At 40.0% G+C, this 15419-nt stretch overlaps 1 protein-coding gene and 1 non-coding gene across 2 annotated transcripts; both read right to left on the bottom strand.

The window, feature by feature from the left end:
• Nucleotides 1-407: 407 nt before the first annotated feature.
• rpl29 (ribosomal protein L29) lies at nt 408-3600 on the bottom strand. Its single transcript, XM_053445504.1, has 4 exons — nt 3559-3600; nt 3069-3122; nt 2536-2600; nt 408-576 (listed from the first exon to the last, which is right to left on the bottom strand). The coding sequence occupies exons 2-4, from the start codon at nt 3103-3105 to the stop codon at nt 460-462; spliced, it is 219 nt and encodes a 72-aa protein (XP_053301479.1). The 5' UTR covers nt 3106-3122; nt 3559-3600; the 3' UTR covers nt 408-459.
• Nucleotides 742-870, bottom strand: LOC128425849 (small nucleolar RNA SNORA63). Its single transcript, XR_008333192.1, has one exon. It is a non-coding gene; the product is annotated as a small nucleolar RNA SNORA63 (small nucleolar RNA).
• Nucleotides 3601-15419: the final 11819 nt, after the last annotated feature.

The raw sequence follows: 15419 nt of genomic DNA, 5'->3' as shown, positions 1-15419 counted from the left end.
AATTAGTGTAATTTAAAGAAAGCTCTCGGATTCACCATTGCCCCCCCCCCCCCTCGCACGTCAATGAAAGAATTTAAAATGAGAGGTTCATCTGGTTTCCTCAGATAAACAGCATTTCTTGTTTGATGCGGTGATATTCAACATTGAGACTGTTATTTTTTATTTAGATTGAAGTGACTGAAAGAAACTAGCTGGTTGAATCATCACATTTCAATCATCTTAATCTGTTCAAAATTGTATTCATATATTTAAAATGTCCTCTTAGACTCAGTCCATCCACTTTCTCAAGTGTTTGGTTTCTAATGCAGGAACCACCAAGCTAAGTTCACATGAAATTATAGTTTTAAGTGTTATTCGATGTGATCAGAGAGGCAGGAGACACAACAGAAACAGAAATACATCAAGTGTTTTTTTTTTTAACAAAGCAAAGCTTTATTTCGATGGTGGAAACATATTGGCCTATTTCGCCACAGATGCTGCTGGTACTGCTGCTGCTGCTGCTTTCCTCACTGCCTTCATGCCCTTCTTGTTGTGTTTCTTGGCAAAGCGCATGTTCTTTAGAAACTTAGGGTCCACCTGCAACAAATAAGAAAATATAAATGAGTGAGCAGGCCTGGTGAGGATGAGGGTCACAGATCGGAAAGCTGTCTAATCAAAAGGCTTATTTTTAATTGCAAAATAAACGTCCTTTTTTATTAATGCCAGCGGAGCATCGTGTAAATGAAGAGAAAATATCATTGAATGTCTGAAACCATGCGTCCCTGGTTGTCGGGGTGATTTAGACAGACAGGGATAGCTGGAAACAGGTTACTGTGTGCAGGGGGAACGACAGCGCAGCACCAACAAGCTGCACTGTAACTTATCCTGCAACCAAACAAAACTTTCGAAGCAATAAAGCAATACATGTTAAGTCAAGGAAATGAAAAAGGCCAATCAAACAGTGGTTGTGCAAGGTTCTGGTTTCATAAAAAAAAAAGCATGTGATTGTAACAACCTATTTTTTTCCTAAACAAATGAGAATTGGGTGAAATGACAATGAAAACTAATCAAATCACAGGGAAAAACAGGAAGTACTGCTTATAAAAAAAAGTTAAACTGTGACAGAAAATATTGATTTCATCAAGTATTTTAAATAACTGATCCAAACACACACACACACACACACACACACACGGACTAATACCAGTATGATTCAAACAAAATGTCCTTTCCCTCCACTAAAGTTTGTCTAAAGTTAAAAAGAGTCACACTGACAAGATAAAGAGTAGAATCCTTTCCCAAAGCTGGCAGCATTGAGGTGAATTACTCTGCTGGTCAACAAGAGACTCTGCTCTTCTGTTCTTTTCTAGTCACACTTAAAACTGATCTTTGTAAGAGCCTGTTGAATTAATATTTATGTTCCTGGATAACCGGGCGTTGCTTCGCCTGAAACAAATACATTTAAATTTGCGTTATGTCTGTGTGTGCATCTGCCCATCTCTGTCGTTCTCAAAACTGATGACCACATGTATCTAGTTAGTAATAGATGATGTCGGATCATGAGTCCGTATCACTCCGCCCACTTTCAACCCTGATGTCCTGTCCATGTCTTGTCGTTTGTAGCAGATGAACTGTGCACGCACGTGTTTAAATACGTGCCTCTTAAACTGTAAGTACACATAGTAAACGTCAGTACTGTTCAAGTCCTAATAACTTCTAATTCGTGTTTGAGTTTATTGTTAGGGTCTGTCCTGAAGCAGCAGTGGTTATAATTCTGCAGCGGCAGGACATCGCCTAAACAATGAACGTAGCAGAAAACATGAATCTTTTCATGTTCCGTCTCCGCATCGATGCTCAAGATCGAAATCATACAACTCTTAAAACTGAGTCTGAAAATGTTAATGTAATTTCCATTTACTTATTTAAGAGACATTCAAGATAGCTTTGAATTCAACATGGCAGTGCTTATATTCCTTAATATGAAAACAAAATTGATTACTTCCTAAACACTGTTGAAAAACCAAAGGGAAATCGCAATTGTATCACTCTTCAGGTAAGGCATAAATAAATTTTATTTACAAATGGTGTCTGCCTAAATTTAAAACTGACTTTATAGTCCCTAAAGCTTTAAAAGCTGGTGCACACTACCAAGCCACTTCTATCACTGTACATCCATCCTAACGCTCCAACAGAGCCCAAACATGGAGCATCTTGAAGAATCACAAGTGGGTCATGGTTTCAAAAGAAGCTCAGGAACAAGACTTCAGATACGACAGTTATCACACTAAAGTTATTATAACTACAACTTGGCCTGAAAACAAGGCAAACACAGCTGCCTCATGTCAGCCATCATCTGTTCAACGTCACTAAGCATGTCTAACTGATACTGCGATATGCTGCTAATACAAAATAACCAACTCTAAATATACCATTGTCTTAACATTGACGTTAAACACCCACAACTCTCTCCATTCACACCTATGATCTGTGAGCAGCATGACAACAAATGTTTATGTCTCCTGTCCATGTTCAAATCTGATTCTTGATAATACATACCCCCTTCAGTGACTCATAGCGCTGGGATGTGGGCTTCTTGATGCCATTCCTGTGGGCTTTACGAGCTGTGGAGAGCAAAGGGGAAATACCAAGTTTATCCCTCAAATAATATATAAAACCCTGAATTTCCCTCGGGATCAATAAAGTATTGACTATGATCTTTCGCCTTGACTCTGGGGATTCTGCCCCATAAAAACATCTCTGCTCATGACATGTTGACACAAACATTCAACATAATATCTGAAGTATGCACTGCACAAATCAGCCTGACTTTTATATTACTGGTGAGCTTCTATGAGCATGGCAGAGACATTTTTTTTCTGTGCATGTAACTTTGCATAATCTCGATTCAACTTTGCACAAACTTTAGGTTATTTCCATTGTTAAATGCTGTGGCAGTGTAGGCTGACTGCAGGGTGAGGACTGTATTACATAATAAAACTTGAACTCATCTTGTGCATGTGATAAATACATTTAACTTGTGATGTGAGATAAACATCCACGTGCTTGAGCTTCACCTTGATTCTACTTACACTGGTTGTGGGTCGTGTGGTTCTTCGACTTGGCCATTTCGACTGGAGTTTAATCTGAAGACAGGAAGAGAAACAGAGCACCACAGTTAGCATCACTGGTATTTACCGGTAGCTTGTTTGAATTGATTCAAGTTACGACTTTTAAAACAATTCACACGCAGCTACGTTTGACAGATGATACTCAAATGTTTTGCGCATCATTTAACAGTAGATATAAAAGGCCATTTCAGACTAAACATTATTTATCGTTAAGTGAACCGACATCATGGCTGCTAGCTAACGTGAAGCTAATGCTCTGCTAAGCTAGGTGTTAGCATTACTGTAAGTGTAATTTACTCTTTAATCAAGCGGCTCATATAAACCATACAGCCGCGAACACGTAGCCTGTGAAGTGCTTTATCAAAACCAGCGGCTGAATATGTGCAGACGTGAAAAACACACGAGGATGATTCAAGATGTTAAGACTCGGGGAAGTAGGACGTGAAGATACCTGCCACACGAACAGACGACAACCGGAAGAGAAAGAAAAAACCACAACCCGGAGGAAAATAAGAAGAAACGAGTCAAGGGACAGATATTTACTGGCACCGCCCCCTGTCGGTGTATCCTGGAATGACACATGCGAGTCCACAGCTGGCCACTGGATGACGCTCTCTGCTTATGTGACTTATAAGACAGTTTAAACAGCGTCACATGACTGATCCAAACTTCCTCTGTCTAAAAGCACAGAGGTCAAATGTTCTTTCTCCTCCACTGGATGTTTTATCGGTTTGAAGGAGGTTTGAAGGAGGCATATCTGACGGTAGGTCAAGTTAAGAGGTAAGATGTGCATTGGTTATGGTCAAGGAAGAAGAGTAAAAAGAAGATGAGGAAGAAGAGGTAGATCCAGTGGAATGGTGGTACTGCACCTTGACGTTGGTTGGCGACATAGAAGAAGAAGAAGAAGAAGAAGAAGAAGAAGAAGAAGAAGAAGAAAAAGAAGAAGAAGAAAAAGAAGAAGAAGAAGAAGAAGAAGGTTAGACTTGTAAGTTCCAACCTTTTTTTGGCTTTTGATCCTTAGCATCTTCTGTTCCTAACCCTCACCAAGAGGAAGGAAAAAAACGACCAAAAAAAACTATTAACAAAGGGGGAAAAAATTGTTGTTTATTGTTTCTTTCCATTATTAACGTTTACAATAACGTTCTTTACAACAATGTGTTCATGTACAAAATGAAAACTAGGACTCATGTATCTGTGACGAGTAGTAGTAGATTTTATTTGGACATGGACATGACAATGTCATTGGACGAACCAGATGCATTGTTTACAGTGTATTAGCATAAATGCTAGTTTACAACACCTGTCCACAGGAGGCTTTTTGAAAACAACAAAAGAAACTGAACAAGACAGAAACAAGATCAATCAAACGAGGCTCAACACAGGAACTGTTTCTCTTTAAGGGTTCAGCCGCCAGAAATCTTGGAACTATGCCGATGATGTAGATGATCAGAAAGAACTGTATTAAAGAATATCATAAATAATCACCTGCACACATTAAAGCCCTAAAGGACCATTGGACATTACTGTTTCTTTAGTTTAATTTTCCTTCTAGTGTGCCACAGTGACCAATCCATCATGTATTTGACCAGTTTATAAGAAGCAACAAGCTTTGCTGTTATATGTGGTTTTACACACAATGAGCATTCAAATCTGTCACGTGTTCTTCTAGTACATGAAATACTCCTTACGCCAACTTCAACTGATTGTGTTAAATCGTACAGCATGTGTTGATTGGTGAAGTAATGTTTTTTTTCTTCCATGAATCTCAATGTTTCCACTCAAATCCAGTTCAGCCACGGAGAACTCTATCTTCATCAGCCCAGCGTCTCTCTGAGCCAATAGAGATGGATACTTGACATTTGAGTGAGGCACGAGGGGTGATTGCAAATGAGGTTGTTACACTACACGCTGAGACGAAAAAACGTGCATGAGCGGAACCAACAGTTTCCAACAGATTGTCAAAATGAACTGAAAATCATGAGACACGAGGGTCAAATTAGACTGGCTGCTGATTGGACCACTGGGTCTTTAGTTAGAGCCTCTTTTATAACTCTTGATGTAAGACTGATGATCGAATCAAAACTGCGAGAATATAATTCAAAAATTTAACACGTGAAGTCAAACTGTCAAATGTTTATTTAAAAAAAAAGGCAAAACAAAGTTATGAAATAAAATAAATCCTATAAATTCCTGTACCTACTCTCTGATATTATAATGTGGTAACAAAAGATTCTGACTTAATATCCCCAAATTCTAACTTAAGCTGTTTTCCAACATTAACTCTGGAAAACATGAAGAAAATATCCAGACCATTATCGCCTAAGGCTCTTGAATCTCACTTTCTTTCCATTTCAACACCTTCTTCAGTCTTCGACGTGTGTGGCTCCTCTTTTATATTTCTCTTCTTCCAGTGTCACGTCCATCACATGTTAGAAACGTCATCAACACACTGACTCACAAGGGGTCACTTAGACATTTTCCGGACATTTCAGTTTTGGGTTCTGGCAGGAAAAGATCCAGTAAATGTCTGGGGCAATCTCACAAACATCCGCTCTGGAATCTTTCAGGCAAATATCCAGACTTCAGTGCAAGTCAGCTGTAAGATCTCAGAATCGCGATAAATTAAATAACAAAATCTCAGTATAATAGCATTTCCCCTGGTGCATTTTTAGAGTTTTCTAATGATCTATTGGAGTTGGAGGAATTGGAGAATTATGTCAGACTATTAACAAACATCTAATTCTTCAGTTGATCTTGAAAAAGACGCAGAGTTCAAAGCTGCAGTGGAAGACCACAGGACAGATATCCTTCCAGGAACATTGTGTGCAGTTTGCTGAAAATTATGCAACGACTTCTTTAAGATATTTCATCCAACTGCAATTGCGCTTTGTGGCGACGTTTGCATCTAATCGACCTGTCAAAGAAAACGATTAAGCGACACCCGCGTGGAGGTTAATGGACGGACTGCCCCTGTAAGTCACTTCCCAACACAGGGACAACACCAGCGCAGCGACATGATGGGCAGATTGTAAAGCAGCCAGCATCTATAGACAGATCCACAGAGATTTAGCGCTGCCAGCCCTCCCCTCTGTTGTGATGGATGAGAATGGATGCAGGGCCATGTGACTGAGCTTACACCTCTCTCTCTGACACACACACACACACACACACACACACACACACACACACACACACACACACACACACACACACACACACACACACACACACACACACACACACACACACACACACACACTCACATACACATACACACAGACACAAACTTGAAGAACTGAGGGATTTTTCTAAATATGGCTGTAACCTCTGGTCCCTCTTCCCTCTCTCTCTCTCTCTCTCTCTCTCTCTCTCTCTCTCTCTCTCTCTCTCTCTCTCTCCTCTCAGTCTCAGCTGAGGTCGGGTGAATCCCTGCTCAAGCAGGAGAAATCATGCAGCAGCTTCCTATATTTAGACTGTGTTTGATCATATGAGCCTCTCCGCTCCACTCTGCGGTGCTCGGCTCAGTCAATTACAGGGTGCATGTGTTATTTCATATATTCTCCTCGATCCGAAAGTGGTCAAGGGAGCACTGTTTTTTTGTCCACTTCCTGTCACAGTCTTTCCAACACAGTGTTTTTTTGGGCAGAAGCTGAATTTGAACCTGAAAAAATAAACACGTGCCGATGAATATTTTCTCTGTGAGAAATCTTTATTAATGAGGTGGGATGGTTTCAGTTGCTTCACTCAAAGCGACACTTAGGAGAGCGCTCACCTCCGCCAAGGCCCAACACTTTGAAATAAAAGACAAGCAGCCGAAAATGCACACATGGGTACATGTCAGTCCTCTGAATAGGTGTGACCTATTTGATCAAGATCAATTAATTATTCACTGGGAAATTGGGTGAAGATATCAAAAAATTATTCCTGGATACATGACTTTATATGGATTTTATAATGGGTTCTCTCATAATTCTGCTGACAAACAAACAAATAAAAAAACATGTTAACAAACACCCGGCCAGGGGTTGAAAACATAACTATTATCCTACAGGCTCTCATAACATCAGAAAACTTCCCAAAATGCTGAATTAAATATAATTCAAACTAAGTGACAAATGTTTTTTCATTTAAAAAAAAGACTAAGGTATATTCCCTCGACATCAAATTATTCTACACGTATAAACATGACCTGCTTTTCCCCTATATTTTTTTGCTGCAGTTTTACAGGTCTGTCTCTGCAGTAACTTAAAAAAAAAACACACACTGCTGACATAGATAAAGCTCAGTAACCTGAAAAGAGAACACAGGAAAGTTACTGCACCAAGTCTATAAATAGTCTGGACCCTAACCTATATGGATCATATCTATCTATCTATCTATCTATCTATCTATCTATCTATCTATCTATCTATCTATCTATCTATCTGTCTGTCTGTCTGTCTGTCTATCTATCTATCCATCTATCCTTCTATCCATCTATCTGTTTATATATCTACACACATAACTTATAGTATATGAAGGTGATGCTGTCCTACCTGATTTTACCTGAAAGGCTGTAACTGACTTTCCCTGTATGAAGAAACTACTCATACACATGCATGACCATAATTGTTTTTTGTTTATTAAACACTGTGCTGTATTTCTCCCCTGATGTTGGATTTTAATATCCTTTCACATCACATAAAAATTCAATTGTTTCTGCAGTTTCATCTCAAGTCGTGAACAATTCTCGGGGTCCAAGCGTATCACGGCCTCTAACATTGGACGGGATGTCAGGTCGATCGTTTGTCCTGTAGCATCACGCAGCTCCGGTTTGTACAGTGTAATGAGGCTTTGGCAGAATGAGCATCCTCTCCAGAGATGCTGTACATTCATTTCCACTAATAATAAGCCTATAGGGAACCACTGGCTCTGCTCCGATGCTTAATCGCTTCCCTGGGAGGGAACAGAGGATATCACATGCTGCTGCTGCTGCTGCTGCTGCTGCTGCTGCTGCTGCTGCACCTCTTTTCTGTCATCCTTGTCATTATATCTGTACCCCTCGTGGCTGTTCTGCCTTTCTTCATTTTTCTCTGTTCATTATTTCCCTTTCTTTATTTCTTAGTACTTGCACTCACTTAAGTAGCTCCATCCAATGCCACTTTAAGTGTCTTACATTGCCAATGCATGCAGTAAAGCACATACCTCGGCCAACTCCCAATTTTAAAGGGATAGTTCACCGAAAAATGAAAATTCACTCATTAACTTCTCACCACTATGCCAATAGAGGGGTGGGTGAAGTGTTTGAGTCCACAAAACACTTCCATGGTCTCAGGGGTAAACAGTTTTGCAGCCGAATCCGATACAATTAATGTCAATGGCCATCGGCATAGTGGTGAGTGGATAATGAGTGAATTTGAATTTTTCGGTGAACTATCCCTTTAAATTCAATCAACCCTGCACCAAAAGTCAGACACACATTCACGAATCCCTGGGAAAACAGTGAATATTTTTAATAACACCATCAAATCATCTCGCAATGTTAAAGGAAGGGACAAAATGAAATCCTGCAGTTCTTCCCTGACCCGTACAGCAGCCTTCCATAAAGTTTCTTGGAAATCAGTTCAGTTGTTTTTGTGTAATCTTGCTCACAAACAAACAAATCAACAAACCAACTCACAAGGGTGATAACATAACCTCCTTGGTGGAGATAATTACTGAGATATTTCACTTCAAACCACAAATGTCAGGCCCTTGGTGGTATTTGAAAGAAGGTCACCTTGTAGTCGGTAGGATACGTCCCTGTGCTCTCCTCACAGTCTACTACCTATCCGCTCAAACCGCTTCACGAACCACCCACTTTCTCCTGCCCTCTTTTTCTTCTGCACTTTTCTTTCTCTGCGTCTCCATCGAGGTTTTTACCCCTGAACTCCCTCTGTCACTGCTGCGTTCCTCTTTTGCACAGCTCCCCACCCACTTTCATTTCCTTTTCATCTGCGAGAGGAAATCTCGCCTTTGAGCAGCTCTCGAGTGAATCCCCCCGGGGAGCGGGTTCACCTCAACACACCAGAAAGTCGACTCATTACGCCTCTGGGTTTTGGAGGCGTTATGGGTGGGCCCATCCAGAGTGAGTGGAAGATGAAGCTGAGTGTCACATCCCATGCAAATGAATGTAATGAGAAAATAAACACCAGGATATTAAAGATTTCACATCATTTTGAATATGCAAGGATTTTCATTTGTTTAGGCATTAGATAACACGATAACACAGAATATTATAAGCACTTAAATCAGTGGTTCATAATTGTTATTGTGTACCGTGACAGCTTCTTTACTGCTTTGTAAATTTGTCTCATAAGTTATTGCTTTTTTAACAGGGTTGTCAGAAATAAGTCAAAGTGTTTGCTCTAATCTTGATATCTGGATATTTACAGAACAACAAGCAAACTTAGATCGGTTGAATATCTTGAGTATGTTTCCTGGATTTCAACTGCAAATTTCTTTGGCAATAGCAGAAGTGACAGTAACATACTGTCCTTCCTCTTAGCTTCTGCAGCAGGGATCTTGAGCAACACAGTGAATCACTGGTGTGTGTGGGTGTGTGTGTGTGTGTGGGGGGGGGGGGGGGGGGGGGGGGGGTTAATCCTCCTTCACCAGTTGCAACATATATGATGAATGTCTTCCTTCCAGGTTCAAATGAAAAATGACAACACTTTAACGACGTCTTTGAGTTAGTTTGCCGAGTAACTGACTCTAACAAAAGCCTGGATTGTGCTTCCTCAGAAAAATCTTTTACCATCACACTTGTGACGTGTCTCCACTTCCTCTTCAAGCTGTTATTCAATGACGGATTCACTTGCTTGTCTTGTGTACATGCATGTGTTTGTGTTTCGCTCCAGATATAAATATCGTGATATGAACGATCAAATGCAAATGTAGTCTTTTGAGGTTTCAGGACTCCTCGTGCAGTGAGAGAAAAAATGATCTGAATATAATCTCCATCCTTCACCCTCTGCATATTCATCTCTCTCTTCATGCTGCCTCGACCTCTTCGTTTGCTCTGCTGCTCTGTCTTCATTCACTGCACTGGAAGGACGGTTTGGCAGAATGAAAGGCAGGATGAATGAATGAGAATGTAGAATAGAGAAGATGGGTATGTGTGTGTGTGTGTGTGTGTGGTGCTGGGAGAAGATGAGTGGGCGGACGATGCCAAGATTGAGCCTCCCCATTGGTTAATGGGAGGAGATGAATGAAGGGATGCTGATTTGAGAGAAGGCCAAGTGTCACTGAGCATCAGGGCTCGATGTACCTCTGGGATGACAGGAGAGAGGGAGGAGGTGGAGACGTATGAGTCATTCTCTTTTGTCCCTCTATCCATTTCTCTCTCTCCTTTCTCCATCCTTCACATCGCTGTGGCTCAGCTGGCACACACAAATCATAACACAGATTATTATAGATATGTGAAAAAAAACAAGAAAAAGTAAAATACAGGTCACGAATCCAAAGAATTTGGTCTAAATAATGTAAAGTTTGAGTTGAAACATAATGGAATTACAACATGCTACTGTGCTAGGGAGGAGCTCGGGATCGAACCACCAACCTACCGATTGGTGGACAACCCGCTCCGCAGGAAGAGAAGAAAGAGGGTAGACGAGGGTGATTTGAATGGATCGATATGACGTTATGTTTTCTGTTCAAAACTGACGGTCCGTGTTTTTTCTCTCATCCATGGCTGTTCCACAACACTGTGTGTTTATCAATGCAACCATGACAACATAGGTCTGTTATGCTGGTGTGGGTCACTGATGCTGCACTGTGGAGTTTTTATCTTTTGTATTCTTTTTCATTTTGATCAATTCACAGCCACTGTATGAGCCTGTGGCTTCCTGAAGTGTCACATCTGATTCATTAATATTGGCAAAATGAAAAAAACTGAATAGAATAGAATTGTATAAAGATTAAGAGAATATAAAATAGATCCTGTCTTGTTTGATCGTTGGTACTGCCGACTAATTTCAGTCAGAAAAAGTAAGTGTTGATTCTGAAACATTTTCTATTTAATTCTCTAATTGCATTGATCATTCTTGAAAGTCACAGTCAAATCTTTGTCTGTCATTGATCTTTGCTCTAACTTTGCATGTCTGTCATGTGGTTTGACTTTGTTTATACATTTACTCCTGACAGATTAACACAATAGCTGATAGATACCAGTCCGAATGTTACACAAACAAATACTCATTAATACAGTAATATGTTGCAGGAAATCACAAGACAAGTTCAAGTAACGTAGTAAGTGAGTGAAATGTGACAAAAAAAACAACAACAATATGCTCTTAAAACCCCAAACACTCACATGAGCACATTTTTGGCATAAACATGACCTTAACTGGTTTCGTAGGAAATTATAGTATTATCCAGAAATTATTATTTCAATATATATCAGGGAACCTTAATGAAGTTAATTTGCAAATATGTTTATTATCCTGAACAACAACCCTGATATACAACTTAAAATAGAATTCATTCGGTGAAATTAAGTCTAAAAATATTAAATCCTAGAGATGTATAACAGACATAAACAGACACAAATAAATAGTAGAAATCCTACAGCTCAGGACTCATTAGTCAAACAGGAAAATCTTTCATTAAAACCTGACATTTTCATTCAAAAATCTGTATCCTGAGAACTCAAGCTGAATGTGTCCTGAAAAAATGACCTAGAAAACGGAGAGCTGCTGTTATTTCTTCTAGTATTAATTACTGTAATGTGCTCGTCTCAGGAGCACATTGTCTCCCCCCCCCCCACCCCACCAGTATAACTCAAAACTCAGCAGCCAGAAAATATAATATAAGCCAGTAAATATAAGTGTAATAAATTGTTTTCTGTTCACCGGCTCATTGTGAATGCACATATGGATTATGAACTTGGAGAGTATGGAAAGCTTCTTTCCCCCTCATCTTTATTTAAGAGCATGGTCTTTCATTTTGAGAGCATTAGTTCTCCATTTCACATCCAGGTTTATATTTAAAATTCTGACTTACAGGTGTAAACATGCCCTAAGACACAAAAAAACGTAATCTGATTTAGGGAAAAATCAATGGGTTCAAAATACATGCATATAAACTATCTCTTCAAATTGTATTGGGGCTATCAGGTGAAATGACTGATGCTGTCAATCTTCTGAGGGAAACATTTCCTTATCACAGATTGAGGCGACACACAAGCGATTCAGTGTTAAGTAACACAAATAACTGCGGGAAACAAACTGTATTAATCACATTCTGGTGACTCACTTGTCTCGCTGCCACGCTCGTTCACATTCACACACACACATTTATTGCACATACAGTGCATACATAGATGTGTTTTCACAACACACCTACACACCTACACACCTACGCACACACACTTGGACCCAGTGCAGCTCAGGATTGGGTATTTTGGAACATGGTGTTGTTGGGCAGCGTGTTACACAATATGTGTCTCAGGGACAGCCAGTTTTACTCTGACCTGTTTTTTGTCTCTGTGGGAAGGTGGGAAGAGACCGGCCTCGGAAACAGGCACGACTCAATGTCGTCCTCCCAGAGCCTGAGAGAGAGAGAGAGAGAGAGAGAGAGAGAGAGAGAGAGAGAGAGCGAGAGAGAGAGAGAGAGAGAGAGAGAGAGATGAAATAGGTTATGGGCCCTGTGTTGTACTCTGCAACATGCATATAAAGATGGAGCCAATGACTGCTCCCCCGGTGGCCGGTTGCAGAGTAGGTTGTAAACCCTCCTCCGTGTTAGCAGGTAGGGAATGGATCAGATCGTCAAAAGTACAAGTCTAATACATTTTCTCAAAGATGGTTTCCGTCATGTGTGGTAGTTCTTATCTGATGTATCTTCAAGTGCTCATTTTCCAGTAAGTTTGGTTCTGCTTAGTTATTTGATGCTTTAAAAACTGGGTGAAAATATGATTGAGATGGAAAAGAGGAGAAGGAGGATCAGTACAGTAAAGATCTAAAGCTTTGTGAGCACTACTACAGCCAGCCACATCTTAATCAGGGGGTTGATTAAGATGTTTTGGCTTCACTTTTGAGGAGCTGTCATGTCGTCCATTTTAACATCCAGTTGTTCTAATGACCTGTCTTTAAACTGAGAATTGACTCTGTGTGTCAGTGTCAAATCAAACTGTCCCTGACATGTCGGATTATTGTTCTGTAACTAACAAGAGATCCTTTTCATATCATTCAAATTTTGTATTTAATTAACGACCAGCAATTTTACAGATTTAATAATACTGTTCTTCACTTTCAAACAACTCTTGTTATGTGGAAAAAGTGCACTAAATCCATGGTGGAGGTTGACAATTGGAGAAAAGGTTTTTACAAATATTCAAAGCTCTTTATTTGTAAACATGCATTTATTTAGGAGGCTGAATCATAATATAGAATATTAAAACACATTTATACTGTGAAGCAGCAGCGACCTGATTCTTTCTGGGTGATGCTTTCTTGATTACACGTTTCTTTCCTCCTTCTGCTAGCTTCTCCTCTTTCGTACCAGGGATTCATCTGCTGTGTGTGAGTTAGTGTGTGTAATTACAGTTGAATTACAGTTGAAGCTCTTCAGTGGTTGGCGTCTTCATATCGACTTGCACAAACTCGATGTACAGCGACAGAGGGGCCTACAGGTGGAACCCCACTGCTACCTGTGCGATGGGGAAAAAGTAGGTCTCTCATCTTGTTAATCACATGTGCAGTTCACTGGGAGACAAAGGTGTTGAGTAAACACACTGGTAAAAGAAAAAAGAGCTGCCTCAGGATTTTTTTTATGGTGAGGTGATTCTCCGGTCAGCCCCAAAATCTTAAGTGCTCTTCAGATTACCCTACTTTATAGAGGGAGAAAGCACAGCTGCAGTTGGGACTCATAATACATAACAAATTCTTGAAAAAAACAAGGTAGTATCTGAACTAACACATTAGCAGTCTAATTAATGCTTTGTAATTCAAAAGTAGCACAGAAGTCACCAACACAGATTCTAAAAATCCAAATATTCCAAACCCTCAAATTTGAGGAATTCATTTATTTATTTCTATCCTTGTTTCAGGATACAAATACTATCATCCTACACATTTGGAGTCAGAGTCTGCTAAATAGCGAATGGGGGATTGAGCTGCAGTGACAGGTTTGACCAATCATGAGTCAGTTTCAGCTGTCAATCCTTCAACCTATTTTCATAGCATCAAGAAACTGATTAAAACCAAATTTATCAAAACATTTTTAAACTTGTACATCAGTTCATCAGTGAACTGAGATCTACCTTAAAAACAATTAGACGTGTACTTTGACGTCTTGGTTTGGTCATTGTCCCATCCACTAACATGGAGGAGGCACTGTTTATGACCTATACTGCAGCCAGCCACCAGGAGGCAACCAAGATGATCTGGCTTCACTTGTTGGGAGCTGTCCTGTTTACAGTTTATGGTCTGAGCAGAATACAGCAGTCAGATGATCAGCTCTTAAATAAGTAAATGTTTAACATGGTTAATAAGCCACTTAATTTTGAGGCTTAACTGCAAGCACTCAAAATGTCAAATGTAATAATACTTAATTTCACATGAAATGAAACTCACGAACTTCCTGCCAGGTGCATTAGTCATCTGACACATGATGGTTGCAGACCACAGATATACATATGTTTACTTTAATGTGGCCAGTGAGCGTCACCACTGTTCTGAAAGTAAATCTATTTAAAAGCAGAAATGTGTCAATAAACCATATGAAGAGGTTCAGTAAGTTTGTCCTTTTCTCTCTCCCTCTCTTCCACATAAGTTACAGTCAACCAACTAAATATCACCAACTGAAAAAATCCCAATGTCCAAATCTGATCCATACACAGTAACGCCGTCTGTGCTTCTCAGAGTTTGGACATTCCAGCATCTGGTTTGAATCTGCTGCTACGGGAAACAGTGCAAACGATCAGAGAAAACAGGGACTTGATCCATAACATTTTTATCCAATTTTAGATCTGGCGCTTTGGAGTTTAATCCATGAGGGCTGCATGTGCACAGATTTCCAATATAAAACATTGGGGCAGGTGGAAGTGATCAGGATCTCCATGGGAGTGGGTGGGAGTGGGATGATGCATCTGTAGGAGTCAGGGCTGTAATCATTCCTGCAGCAACAGGAGGATGCAGAACTGACAAAATCCAGATTCTTTCTTTTTGGGAGAAACAAATTCAGATATCAGTCTTTCTTCAAAACAGAACTGGAAAATTCCAGCCCCCTCTCCTCTATAGAACGTCTCCCACGTGCAGGTGGGGAAGTTAAGAAAGACCTGACAATGTGAGATGT

Source organism: Pleuronectes platessa, chromosome 2 (assembly GCF_947347685.1).
Source record: "Pleuronectes platessa chromosome 2, fPlePla1.1, whole genome shotgun sequence".
Lineage (NCBI taxonomy): Eukaryota > Metazoa > Chordata > Actinopteri > Pleuronectiformes > Pleuronectidae > Pleuronectes > Pleuronectes platessa.
This window is presented reverse-complemented; position numbering and strand designations above follow the sequence as displayed.